Source organism: Pholcus phalangioides, unplaced genomic scaffold (assembly GCF_987345545.1).
Source record: "Pholcus phalangioides strain wild (caught in Gottingen) unplaced genomic scaffold, Ppha-v1.0 ptg000015l_1, whole genome shotgun sequence".
Taxonomy (NCBI): Eukaryota; Metazoa; Arthropoda; class Arachnida; order Araneae; family Pholcidae; genus Pholcus; species Pholcus phalangioides.
The window spans coordinates 13965153-13979586 of record NW_028301608.1 but is presented as its reverse complement, the minus strand read 5'-3'; the positions used below and the strand labels follow the sequence as shown (position 1 = coordinate 13979586).

At 40.5% G+C, this 14434-nt stretch overlaps 1 protein-coding gene across 1 annotated transcript in view; it reads right to left on the bottom strand.

Moving 5' to 3' along the window:
- The window catches only part of dtn (transmembrane protein 132C dtn), a 53432-nt gene continuing 38998 nt past the window's right edge, over positions 1-14434 (bottom strand). The window contains exons 6-11 of the mRNA XM_089242844.1: positions 13573-13716; positions 13222-13424; positions 11677-11785; positions 7240-7470; positions 6954-7145; positions 1-2334 (exon numbers count right to left, since the gene is read on the bottom strand). Of these exons, the coding sequence (XP_089098970.1) occupies positions 1018-2334; positions 6954-7145; positions 7240-7470; positions 11677-11785; positions 13222-13424; positions 13573-13716 (2196 nt within the window). The 3' untranslated portion in view covers positions 1-1017. The remainder of the gene's footprint in view (positions 2335-6953; positions 7146-7239; positions 7471-11676; positions 11786-13221; positions 13425-13572; positions 13717-14434) is intronic.

Here is a 14434-nt window from a genome sequence, read left to right as displayed (position 1 = left end):
ACAGCTTCTGATTCCGAAGAGCCCCCAGAAAGCACGCACTGTACTCGGGGGGATTTCACCGAGAAATATATATTTAGAAACAGTCTTTCCAAGGTGGGCGATGGAGTGTTAGACGCAACAGATAAAACATGGAATCCTATGGGTTAGGATTGGGCTCTATAACAAGGATATTGCTTGAAGGGATCATTAGAACATGTATTTATTATTTTGATAATCCCTTATAACCACAGACACTATAGGCAAAAAGTGTTGAGAAATGCTGCTCAAGACGGGGAGGAAGGAATAATTGGGCAATTGCCCATTATCGCTCGGGGGGTAATTGTAACAATACTATAACCTACTGATGATTCTTGTAAAGGTGTCCAGTCCTAGTCATCCTATTTATAACATGTTCATGCAAGCCCCCGAAAAAAAGGAACATTCTGGAAAGGAGGAATAAATTCCATTTGTTGCCAAGGGTGGCTAATGAGGTTAGCCTAATGCACAGAACGGATACCGCACAAAAAAATACAATAAAATAAAATAAAACGGCGGATAGATGTCCTTCTCGACTAGCTGTATAATTACACTAATGACAGTTACGAATTTTGTACATGTAACGCATTTTCCTGCATGTCTTCGGACGAGGAAAATGAACACGGATATGTCACACTTTTCCAATTTTTGTCGAAAAAAAAAGCTGCATGGTGGCAACCGAAATACGTACTTTGCGACTAGCTTCAACATTATTTATATATTATGTATATATATATCTTCAGGCATTACAACTGAATTAACTGGTACATACTGTGTACATCGTCCGTGTACGGAACATACCCCCGTCTTACGTACCGTCTGACTAGATATTGATTCACAGCCCCGCTAAAACAAAAGCGGTGTATACAGCCTATACAGCCCCGAAAACAAGACTTCCCAGGTTAATGAGATGACTTCGAGATGCTGTTAGTTGGTGGTGCTCGTGCTCATCGATAATCATCTTTTATTGCCTTCATTGATCTGGATTTTTGCAGAGTCTCCTCACGCGTTCGATTCCTTCAGATTCTCGAAGTATTCGATCAGCTGGTCGTAATCCATTCCCTGAGTGACGGCCTCCCATTCGGCATCGGTCGCTCCACCCCTGGGTAATTTGGCCAGGAGATGACGATGGTGTGGTGGAACCGGTGGAGCCGGATGGTTCCTGTGTGGAGGGATCGGTGGTGCCGGGTGAGCCGGTATGTGCTTCAAGGGGTTCGTCAACGAGATCGGTGGAGGAACTGGATTCGTGACGATCCTGACCCGCTTCTCCCTCGTGATCGTAGCCGATCCACCGTTGTTGGTGGCGGTAGGGACATTGTTAGCACAGTCTTGGAGCGACGATCCGCTGTTGTTGTTAGTCTTATTGGCCGCGAGGACTTTCTCGGCCATGGACGTCTCGTCTTCGTTCAGTTCTTGAGGGTTCGTGGTTATCCTGATGCTGATCTCCGACCCGGGAAAAGAGAGGTTGCTACCCCTGCAGCCGCTGCCTATCTGTCGGCCTCCGTTGTCCGGTTTGTTACGCTTCTGGACTTTCAATGGCGTGGTGCCGCCGCCACCGGTGGTGTCCGTGTGGTTACCGTTGAAATCGGCCATCGGCAGCAGGGCTTGCGAACAGCGCGTGTTGACGGACGTGCGTTCCAGGGTCGCACGACCGAGCCAGACCCAGTCGTGGGCGTGCGCAACCGTCTCGTTGGTGATGGCCGGCGGCACCTGCTTCCGGCGGTAGCGGACCGCAAACACCGAGCAGGACACGAGGAACACTAGTATGGCGACGCAAAACACGCCGAGTAATGCGTACATGCTTATCTCCAAGGGAGTCAGTTCCGAAGGGTGGACCAGATTCTGCCTGGCCTGGACCGCGGGTTCGAAGTGGGACTTGCTCATCGGGCTGACGGCGTCCTGGTACAGGATCGAATTCAGGTCATGGTTGGCGTCTTTCGGCTGGCCCAAGATCTCTTTGCCGACGCTGCCCTTGTCGTTCCTGCCTCTGTTGGGGTCGCCCCTGTTTTTCAGTCGGGCGTCGTTCTGAACGACCCTCTCTTTGCTGAAATCGACGTCTATGTACGCGTAGGCCATCGCCAACGGTTGGCTCCTTCTCTTCTGACACCTCTCGGCCAGTTCCAAAGTTATGTGTAGCAGATCACCTTTTCCTTCTCCTATGGCTATTACGCGCGGGTGGTGCAGGCCAGCCATCGGCGCGAATGCCACCACACCGCTGTCGAATGTGTCCACCGAAAGCCGATAGTCCGAGTCCATGATGTCCGCGATAGATGTCGAGAGGCCATCGGAAAAGTGAATCCTTATATCTAACAAGCCCTCCTGGAAGAGAAAATAAATAAAATAATAATAATCCCCAACTCTCACATAATTTCAAAAACTATGATGGTTATTCCTGAAAAGCCTCATAATCATGTATCTAGAGACGTCGTTATTATTTCGGAAGCTTAAAACATTTTGGGGGACTCCATAGAGCTCGGAATTTTATATATTTTAGGAAGCGGGAGCTGGTATTCAAAAATAACTGTACAAAAATATGAGCATACCAGAAAAAAAAAAAATCAGAATTGATAAAAAATGTGAATTAATGAAAGAAATGATTGAAAATTAATGAGAGAAATAATTAAAAATTAATGAGAGGAAAAATTAATTCCGGAATCACGTGCGTGTGCGATGAAAATTCAGTAGGCCTACAGTCATACCTCGACTAACGAAGGTAATTTGTTCTTGAATCATGTTCATTAGCTGAAAAGCAATTCACCACAGGTTTCTATGGAAACTTATGTGGCTTTCGTTTAATTCGTTCCAGGTACTGTCCGCATTTTAAATGTAGGTTTTTAAAACACCGAGTAGCGGGATATAAAAACAACAAAAACTGACCGAAGTTTGAAATTAACAGCTTCAGAATTGGTTAATGAGAATTTACAGGAAGATGAAAAATATTGAAGAGCATTTTGTCTTGATGCAACCCAGTCAAGTTCGTAGGTGTCCCGATCCACACATTTGTGATTTGGTCAGCTCATTTCTGTGTCTGATACATGCAGGTGGAGAAGATAAGCTGCTAGAATGTCCAGATTGTTCAGTTTGATGCTCAGAGTCTTGCACTGAAAGAACGCGTGCTCTGAAAAAAAAAACATGGGCTCTTTTTTATTTTCAATGCATGTTTTATTAGCTGAATCTTTAATTTCATATGAAATGGTTTAGTCTTTAGAAAGAGAAGTGGAGGTACATCTAGGAAAAAGATTCTGAGGTGGATATGAGTCAATCGAGTTCGCGTTACAGTAGTGCTGATGGCGATTGGGGGCTAAAATTTAGCTTACGACGTGACTGTTTTATGTTAGCACATTCACATGAACGAAAATGTTCGTTAGCCGTTCGGAATGTTGATGAATGTTGCTTAGTTGAATTCAAATCGCTTAAAGAAATAAAATTAGCAGAACCTTTTAATTTGCTTTATGTCGATTATTCATATAATATTCCTTTGAATATATAGAAAAAAAATCAGCAAGCAAAACACAACTAAAACTCCATTGGAAATGATTGAATGAACTGATACTGTGTGTGTGTTCCGTATTGGCAGATCTGCACCCATTGTCGTCTTAATGCATGTTCCAACCCGGACACGGCCCGGGGGCCTCAAGTGCATGTGAGGGGCCTCGTGATAATGAGATTTAGTGCTATGCTTTCACTAGTCTACAGCCAAAAAGCTTTAGAAATAAAAGTAGCCAAATATTACTAATTCGAGGGTGCTGAACAAGAATCTGACAATAAAAATAAATTGCAGATTGGCTCTAGTTTTTGAGATAAAGTGAAAATTAAATTTCAATGATAATATCACAAGCAGCATACGAATCAAATTGAATCTGTGCACTATAAAAAAATATAGTAAATGATTGCCAAAGATAATTCAGTGATTTTAGGGTGCTAATTCCGAATCTCTAGCATTGGTTTTGCCGAATTGGCTCTAGTTTTTGGGATAATGTGCATACTCTCAACAATGTGATTTATATATATATATATATATATATATGATGCTTATGTGTTACTATTAAATTTAATTTTCCTTTTATCTGAAAAAATAGAGCCAATTTGACAAAACCAATGCCAGATTCAGAGTCAACAGCCCAATATATCATAAAACCATTAAAATTTCCTTAAGAACATGAAAAAAGATTTTTTTTTGTCGAGCAGTGTAATATTTACGTATATATACATTTTCTCTCAATAATGCGCACACATTACAAAAAAACCGTAGCCAATTCAGTTTTTTCTTTGTCATATTCGTATTCGGCACATTGAATTAATTAGGAAATGGCTGTTATCATCTCGGAAGTAGAAAATTTTTGAAATTTTGTAGACTTGTGTTGGGACTATACCTATACGGGACTAGTAACACGGGCACTTTCAACTAATTAGGGGCCCGAGAATATCACTTTGCCCGAAGGCCCATGGTGTTGGGTCCTGCCCTTTAAATGCTTATACGTATAATGGACCTTCTCAACATTAACCATTTCAGTTTCAATTAATAATGCGCATTCCAAAAATTATAATAATTTATTAGCGACACCTGCTGTTGACTTGAAACACTAATTTCTGAACTGATGCATATTCCAGCAAGTATGTTTATCTTTCTTTTTTTTGAATATATTCATTGTAAATCATTTCGATAAAATTTATTACAGTTAAACTTAATTATAAGGAAATTTGATGAAAAAAGATATCGGTTAACATAACTTTTTCTGAATTCATCTTGGTGGATAAATTATGTTTAGTTTCGGTTTCGGTATTTTGCGCACCAAAATAAATTAGTTTCGTGTTTTGTTACGTCGTTATTAGTTCGTGTTTTTAGTTGCGTCATCTGCTCACAACTTTAAAAAAACTACTTTCTAATTTCACACGTGTGAATTTCGGTCATATTTTTTCGGTTTCTATCGTTTTCTTTATCCGAGAAATTATTTTTTTTGATAATTTACATAAAAGTTGATTATTTCGATAAGTTGTGTGCACATAAAATAATCGGATACAATGAAATATCGGTTAATGAGATTTTTTTTTCTGCATTCATGAGCCTGAAACATTAATGCTAAAATATTTCATTCCGTCGCGTGATTCACCTTTTCGAGTCAGTCCTGAACGTTTTCGGGCATTCCTTTTTGCAAATGTATAATTCGTAGTGTTAATTTATTATGTTTTGAATGTACGAACCAGAGCTAGACAAATCTATTGCTCCGACATACCGAGGAATGTAAATATGTTGACCTTGTATACATTTTATATACATGCTTATAATGTTTAGGATCGGGAAATTTTCGAAATGACAAGCAGCTCTAATTTCTACTAGCATGATTTTTCGATGACTTTTTCTTCTGCTTTTCTTTTAGCGTCATTGTACATTATTTGGTTATGAGCTAATTCTGAATTAGAAATTTGTTGTATCATTTTCATTGACAGACCTGTACCCTTTAAATGCTTATAATGTGTGTGTGTGGACTTTCTTATCTTCTGGGGATAACGCTGCTGAAAACACTGGGAGAGAAAAAAATTAACTTAAGGACATAATGGCTCTCTTTCAAACGATTAAAACCTGTTTCTTTGGGGCTCAGCACGTTTGCGTATTTTCAGAAACAAAAATAAACAAGTCACTTGAATGTCGACTTTAAATTGTTATCATGCAGCTTAATGGCTGTTTTCGTACATGTCAACAATCACTCGACAAATTTTATGGCTTTTGCTGTGACAATGTGCAATAAGAACTGTTTCAGCAACGCGTGTTGACTGTTTACAAAAATCACGAGCATTTGATGAATATAATAATGACGTTTTTTCCAAAGATTTGGAGTTCAAGTCGACGTGGATACGTCGAATAAGTGAAGTTTGCGTCGTATAAATGAAATATTTAAACATCAAAATGTATAGGAACCAATTACGACCTAGGCCAAACGTCGTATAAATGTGAAATTCGTATAACCGAGAGGCGTATTAAAGAGATTCCACTGTATTAAAATATATCGATCAAGAAGTCGCCTTAGCTCAAGTCAATCCCGACGAAGTAAAAATAATTATGGTCAAAGGACCTTGTTCAAGGTAACTGGATGTTGCGGCCGAATTTTTTGTTGGGACTCCTCAGCCTTGATTTGGAGCATAGAAAGCGTTTACCCCGTGAAAAGTTACCGCCGTGGCATGTTTCCCGGTACCTTAACTTTTAATAGGTAGGCCTTTATTTAGTGGTTCTCACGCTAAGGGGCAGTCAAATACGCAGTAGCCCAAGTGAATAACCCAACTTAAAGGAGTATCAAGATTTTGATTAAAAAATTCTGCCTTCCCGAGCTCACGTTGCCTATGCTTCACCTATTATTTACCATTGTCCCTTTTTCGGAACGCTTGCTTTCATTTCTTTTTGAGCAGCGGAACTTTTAATTTTGACGTCCCGCTTCCTCATGGCGAAATCAGGCCCTTCAGTTGGTCACAAAATTCCTAGAACTGGCCCGGATACATGTCAACTTACTTGGCTCTCAGACGCTGAAAACAAGTTTATGAAAACAATGGACATGCATGACCTTCTTAACCATGGCTTCACACAAGAGTTTCAGTTCTTATAATTTTTTGAGGTTTCTCATTATAATTACTACGGTGGAGGGGGCTCAAATATCTTCCCTGGGCTGCCAAGCAACCTAGCCAAGGGGCCCCACTACAAGATTTCGGGGCCATGATCTCATGCATCAAGTACAGGCTAGAGAAAAGTGACGCCCTGACATTAGATATCAGCCCACCAATTCACATCAAGTCAAACCTCGTTAAGACGAACTCTTTATATGATATTTTTCAACTTTAACGGGGTTCAGGCAGATTTCATTGTCATGCACCTATAACGTGATAGCCCCCCCTCCTGTACCAGCTTGCATTGAAGAAAGGTAAAAAAAACACAAAACACGAGAGTTCACCTGATATTGCGTGGTGAGCTTATGGCTGACGCTCTTGCGTGCGATAAACACTCCAGGCGTCGTCTCATCAGGCTGAACGTTCAGCCTGAGTCCAGTTATGACGGATATCTCGAGATGAGTTATGGTCTCCTTCTCCGTACCGACCCGGAACTCCTTGGCACCTATCACTCGACCCGTTATCGGAGACAGCACCTACGAACATCCATCGAACATACTTTGTCAAGGTTCACACCGAATTTCATGATACCAATTATGACATTTATGACTTGCGTTATTGAACGCTCACCTGAACTTCGGTGCGTCCACTCAGCACTCCCTGCACGACATTGCCCTTGAGCAAGGCGATCCTGCTGTCAGCTACCCTGAGGAATGGAGCCACGACGTCAGTTACCCGGAGTTCCGTCCTCCTGTTCAACAGGAAGGATTCTCTGCCGGAATCGTGGTCGACGCTGAAGAAACGCGTGTAAACTTCTACTCGGGCTTGTTGGTAACGGAGGCGACAAACCACATCCAGGTTCTTCAGGGTGGAAAAAAATAATCATACAACAATCAATTGTTATCAAACACACTAAAGCTATATTAATTGATACTCAGAGTAATTTATAATTTCCCCCTTTTTAAGCAATTTAAATGAATGTTTAACCAATTTTGGACAATTTCACCTTCAACAATGCAATTTTTAACATTCAAGTTTCCAATAAAGCTTTTCGTAACAGTAAAGGGTAAATCGTGAGATCGAGCAACAATGCATTTTAAATTTTTTCTTCAATAATTATTTTTCTACAATGTTAAGGTAACAATGAATTTTTTTAAACGATGTTCAGTCAACAATGAATTTTCCAAATATTTTTGCTCTTATTGAACATTTTGTCGGGAAAAACTTCTCGCGCAATTTTTTCCTCCTAACATCGCATTCCGATCAATGTATTGTTTCCAGTAGTAGTTGTTTTCAAACAATTATTTAGACATGAACAAATGCATCGTGACCATTTTTTTACCTTCACAACATTTATTTTTAAATAAGTTTAGGAAGCAATGCAATTTTGAACAATTTTTGGCCAACAATTTAATTTAAACAATGTTTCGAAAAAAATGTAATTTTAGCAATGCTTGAGAAAAACCTAGTTTTAATGTTTGTTTGGAAGTGTGTGTGTTGTTTGAAACAACAAAAAAATTTGTTTTGGAAGCAATTTTATGCTAATAATTTTTTGGCAAAAATTTAATGTCAACAATGTTTGGGCAACAATTTAATGTCAACAATGTTTTGGCAACAATTTAATGTCAACAATGTTTGGGCAACAATTTAATGTCAACAATGTTTGGGCAACAATTTAATGTCAGCAATGTTTTGGCGATAATTCAACATGGACAATGTTTGGGCAAAAATTCAACCTCAACAATGTCTGAGCAACAATTCAACTTCGAAAATGTTTGGGCAACAATTTTATTGTTCAAATTTTGGGGCCCCTTTAAATTATGAGGCTCTGGGAAAATGCCGACTCTTAAAGCAAGTTCACAATTCAAGTTCAACAGTGTTTGGGTAATAATGCGAATTGTTTCCTTCCACAATTGCATCTATATTCCCTCAACAAAACATCTTGAACAATTTTCTGCCAACAATGGATTTCAGATGATGTTTTCAACCATAATGAGTTTTGGGAAAATTTTTTTTTTGCAACAATGCATTTTGGAGTTTTTTTTTTAAACTATGCGTTTCAATTAGTGATTGGTTCATGATTATATGTGTGTAGAAAAAGTAACCAGATACAGTAGTTTGCATTTGCTTCAGAAACAGGGCTGTCTTAAGGGAGTTGGTGCACGCAAATTCTCCAAAAAACACATTTTCGAATACTATGAAATTTTCTGCGTCTAACTATATCAGCCAATCCTGTGAAAGCGTGCTCTAGGCTAATGGAGCTCCGTCTTGGCCTGGGACAATTTCTCTTTTTACTTTCAGGTGCTGTACAGTTGCGGTGGCATTTGACTAGCAAAAAATTAAACACCGTTAAGGTGTCCCTTCCAAGTCCAGTAGAGCGGCCTAAAAATTTGTGCCTCGGGACTGGCGAAAAAATTTCAATTCAGTTCGGTCATATATTGCCATACGGCAATTTCTAGCCAGTGGAGTTGGGAATGAAGGCTTCATCTATCGGTGGTCACTTCAGGATCGGTAGGTGAAGATAAAGAACTTGTTTCTGATGTTCTTCCTCGGATTCGAATGCATGAACCTTCACGGTAAAAGATGAGCATCTTACCACTGCACCACTCAGGCGCTGTTCTACCCCTGTACTGGGAATATTTTACAAATATTTTAATATAAACTGCTGTCAGGTATTGTGTATATATATTTTAAATTGTTAAGTGGGCAAATTTCCATCCTTGAACTTACACTTTTCCCAAATGGAAAAAGGCAATGATGATATGAGCCCAGACTCGGTACTTCGAACTAACGGCAACATATATGCTAGTGTTTTCCTCTTAAAATGCTCTTTTCTCAAAAAAACTACCAAGTTTTTTGTTAGATAAAGAACATTTTCGAATACCGCTCATTCGAATGTCTTGAAACTTTGCGTCTCTCAACACTATGGTGTTAGATACTTTAAAACGATGATTGTTTTATTAGAATAATTTAAAAATTTTTTATGGTACCAAATATGGGTAAATTTAGATGATTTTTGAAAAAATTGCATGTTGTTGAAGTTAAAATTCGATAAAGAAAAAACCCAACTATTAAAACCCTAAATGCTCGTGTTTAATTGTATAAAAATATCCGTAGTATATGAGAAAGAAAAATTGAGTGCCTAAAGTAAATAGAAAATTTTTAAATGTTCCTTAAAGGAAGGAGATTTTTCCCATAGGAAAGCATGGGAAGACAAGATCGTGCCACAATGCCCCCCCCCCAACGAATCCAGGGGCTAGGTGGTACTAACCATTTTTTTAAGCAAATAAACTCAGTGACCAAAAAATTAGGAACACCCTCTTACTTACAATTGATATTGTGTGGGACCTCCTCTGGCTTTGACGACAGCACACAGATACTGTATTCTTCTAAGCATGGGCTCTACAGACACGTTGCCGAAACCTTTGAGGAGGAATATTAGCCCTTGCCAACGAAATGGCAGCTCTTAATTCTCTCAGATTAGAGAAGGTAGTGTTTCGGACCTTTAACAGACCTTTTCAATCTCGTCCCACAAATGCTCGATCGGGTTGAGATCGGGTGATTGAGGGAGCCATTGAAGTAATTGGAAATTCTGAATCGTGTTCCTCAAACCAATCTGAGATAGTTCCAGCCCCGTGGAAGGTGCCCGAGTGGCATGGTGGTAAGATGCTTGTCTACCATCGTGAAGGTTGCTGTCAGGGTCCCGGGTTCGAACCCAAGGGAGAATATAGATAAGACATTTTCCCAAACGAACTCGAGGCGACCACCGATAGACAGCACCTTCACTTCCAAGCCATCTCACTAATGGCAGTAAATTGCAATATAGCGATATGGCCAGAGTTGGTGTTTGGTGAAGTAGCCCCGTGGAAGGGTGGAAATATATTGTCCTGCTGGGGGGGGGGGGATATAGCCATTATCAGGAAACATTATGGCCATAAACGGGTGCACGTGATCAGCAACGATGTGCAGGTAGGCGCTGGCATTGACGGATGTTTTCAATGAAAATAAGAGGCCAACAGTAGAAAAATCCTCCCCAGACTGTGTGTGATTCCGCCGCCACCCACTTGAACAATTTTCATGTGGCACGCCGGATCCCGTGCTGCTTACGCCACACACGGATCCTGCCATTAACGTCATGGAGAAGAAATCTTGACTCGTCAGACAAAACGACCTTCTTTCATTCATCAAGTGTCCAATTTCGGCATTCTCTAGTCGGAAAACCGTTTTCTTCAGTTGTGCAGGGAAATCAAAGGGGTACTCCTGTTGGTCGCCGTCTATTAAAACCAATTCGTTTCAAGATCCGTCTTGTAGAGCGTACGGATATAGTTTGCTGATCCTGAAATCCTGCAATTTGTTGCCTTGTATTCTGTTGCTGGCCACAATGCGCGTCAGCCGCCTGGCACCTCTTTCGTTCACAAGCGATTTTCACTCACTATTTCGCTTTTTCTGCTCGAAGTTTTTTGGCTCAGCTACCATTCTTTTGGAAGACTCGAGGTACTGTTGTACAAGAAAGGTCAAGAAGGTTACCGACTTCGGAGATACTGGAACTGCCCCTTCTGGCGCCCACAATCATGCCGCGTTCGAAGTCACTCAAATCGTTTGTTTTCCCCATGGATAGGCACATTGCATCGTTAACTGGTGCTTCATAAAAGCTGCAGGAGAAAGCTTTTTACCAGAAAATCCGGTTTATTACGTCAGCGCACGTGCTGCACGGACGAATCGAAGCTTGAGTGAGGAGGTTATTCCTATTTTTTTGGCCACTGAGTGTATATAAAGGGTGATCCAAAAGCACGGAAAATTCAGAAGTAAAAAAAAATCAACGATTTGCAAATTATCTGTGGCAGATCGACGCAGTTTCCACAGAAAGGCGCAGAAAAATTTGATTTTCAAAATAGTTAATTTTTTTCTTGGCTACCAGCACTCAGTGCCACATATGGGACAAAATATGATGATTCTGTCGAATTTTTTGTTTTGTTTCGTTATTAAAAACGAATCCAACTTCCTTTCAGAGAGAGAGCATTTCTGTGAAAACAACTTCGTTCTGTTGTATATGAGAGTTTGGCTGACCTCTCTGTCCATCCATCGGTCACTGTCCGATGTCGGTGAATTTACGAAATTCCCGTATTGTGAGGTGCTCCTTCCGGAGGTGCCCCCGCCGAGAAGCGACAAGAACTTCCTTTAAATAAAATATACACATTTAGGATGATTATCTTAAAATTTCCATTCAGCAAAGTAAATACTGTAGGTACAGGGTGTCCCAAAATTTTCGGACTCATTCGAAAAATAACTTAAAAAAGGGAAGTGATGGAACTTTTCCTTTTTGCTACGTTTGTACTTGAGGAAAAACATCAAGTTCAGACAGAAGAATTTCAAAATTAGTCAGACAGAATTTCAAACAGATTTTCAAAATTAATCACAAATTCTTGCAACAGATGTCACTGCAGTTTGGGAAAAAACTAAAATACGATATTTTATATTATCCACTTGCAGCAACAACATAGTGTGATCTTGGAAAAAAAAGAGAGACCCCATGCAAACATCTCAGCCGTGATTTCGAAATACGTACCGCATTCTAGTTATCCAGACTGCTGGGCCATCTGTTAACAAACTTTGCAACTAATTTCGAGAAATCCTGTCTGAATTAAATTCAGGCTATCCCGGCTGAAGCGTTTGCACGGTTTTCTAAGATAAATACTTTGAGACTATACCATGCTATAAGATATGCAAGAAATATGCAAGCGATGATGACTAGAAAAGCAAAATTCACATTTGCTTCCACTGGGACTCGAACCATAGCCCTCTCCCAGTCCGGGCGAGTGAGCTACCACTGCGCTGCAGAGGCAATGAGAAATTGCTTTCTTGGAGCATATATTTGCTAAACGGTATTGTGCGACGAACGTTGACAATCAATCAGCTATTAGCTCCTAAACGACGTCGAAGCCACTAAAGGGCGATTTGTAAATTTTTCTTTCCCATCATCTCTGCATAGCCACCAGTTTCTTGCATATCGTGTCTTAACAAGTTGAGAGGACATTTTCCTCTACATACAGGTCGCCCTCTGGTGGCCTTGATCTCGTTTACGGGCTATTACCTGATTGCTCGAAACCGTTCATTGCACTGTATCGTTCATCATATTTATGTTCTAAGGACGAAATTTCTCATTGCTCCAAAAACATAGTGGTGTCGCGTTCGCTCGTACTGGGACAGTGCTGTGGTTCAAGTCCCAGTGGAGGAAAATGTAAAAATTTTTCTTTCGTATTCATCATCTCTGCACGGCAACCAGTTTACTCTGCATATCTTGTATAAACAAGAGGTCAATTTTCTCTGCAAACTATACTATATCATTTCGGCAAAACGGTAGATATTTTGATAATACAGTACATATTGCGTTTTAGTTTTGGGACTGCAGCGCTATCTGTTGGAAAATTTCTGAAACTGACTGTGAAATTCTCACTGACTGAAAATTTACTGTTTGTCCATGCACCCACCAAACGATGCATTTCTATCACGCGATTCCCGTTCTTTTTTCTTCTTTTTTTTTTTATCAACTCATTTTTTGAATGGGCCCCGTCAATTTTGGGACACCTTGTATATAAACTCACGAGACCTTACTTTCTTTGGAGTTGAGGGGTCTTCCACCCTTTGATTTGGCTGAGTTTCGAGTCAGACATTCGGACCACCAGAGGTAGCTCGGGCATCCACACCAGGAATTTGGCCTGGCCGGTGTACGTGCCATACTTGACGGCGACCGATGCATTCTGTGATCCGCGAATCTCTGACCCGTCCAAGTAAACTGACGTGCACGACGGCGACACCTTAAAAGAAAAAAAAGAGACAGATTTTTTGGAAAAAATTTTCAAACTCATATTTGAACCTGAAGGTTAATCGTGGATTGCATCAATCAATATAATAATTTCATACCTGTAAAGCAGTGCTCCAGAGAACAGAATAAAATTGGCTTACTTTTAGAATGGATTCGTCAGAAGCGTGACACGATGACTGCAGGGTGACGTCGCCAACTTTACCAGCCTGGCTGACCACGAACACTCTCATCGGCTGCGATACCTGCCTGCCGTTCAACACCGCCGTATTCAATAGCTTTCTCGACTGAAAGAAGAAATCAAATCAATTTTAAAAGATTGGCAACGGAACTGCGTTTTAATACGGTCACCACTTCCCAACTTACGAACACGTTTGTTCCGTAAGACGCAATCGTGAATTTCAAGTCTGTAAATAGCCAATTATCGCTAATAAGCGTCTAGCACATTAATTTTTAAATGGTACATCGTGGTAATTTAGGTCTGCATGATTTGGATTTTTGTCTCCAGTCGTCTTGGGGGGGGGGGGAATGTGCATTAAGTTAAGGCAGCGATTCCCCGGCTACAATGTGCAATGGTGCCGTGAAGAAAGGGTGCTCTGAGAACGATGTATTTGAAATTATAATTAATTCCTGGTAGTGCCTCGAAGAATACCGATGTAGTGGTAGTGAAACGCGAATGCGAGCTGGTCTGCCATTTGAAAAAAAATCGCTCCGCAGAGAGCATTCAGACCTACAACACGATACTGTGTGAGATAGCATTAAAATTCGGGCATTTCCATCTTTACTTCAGAAAATGGAAGATAGATTTCGTGCCCGTACACGAAACAAGCGCAACTCGATCATCAAGTGCATAAATACGTTAGGGTCACACATACACTCAGAATACACATTTCAGCATATGCCGATCCGTTAGAAATTCCGTAGAAGAATGTGTACGAGATTCATGTACGGTTAAGTAGTTGAGGTAGTGAAACGCTTTTGAAGTGTGGAAAATTAACGGTATTC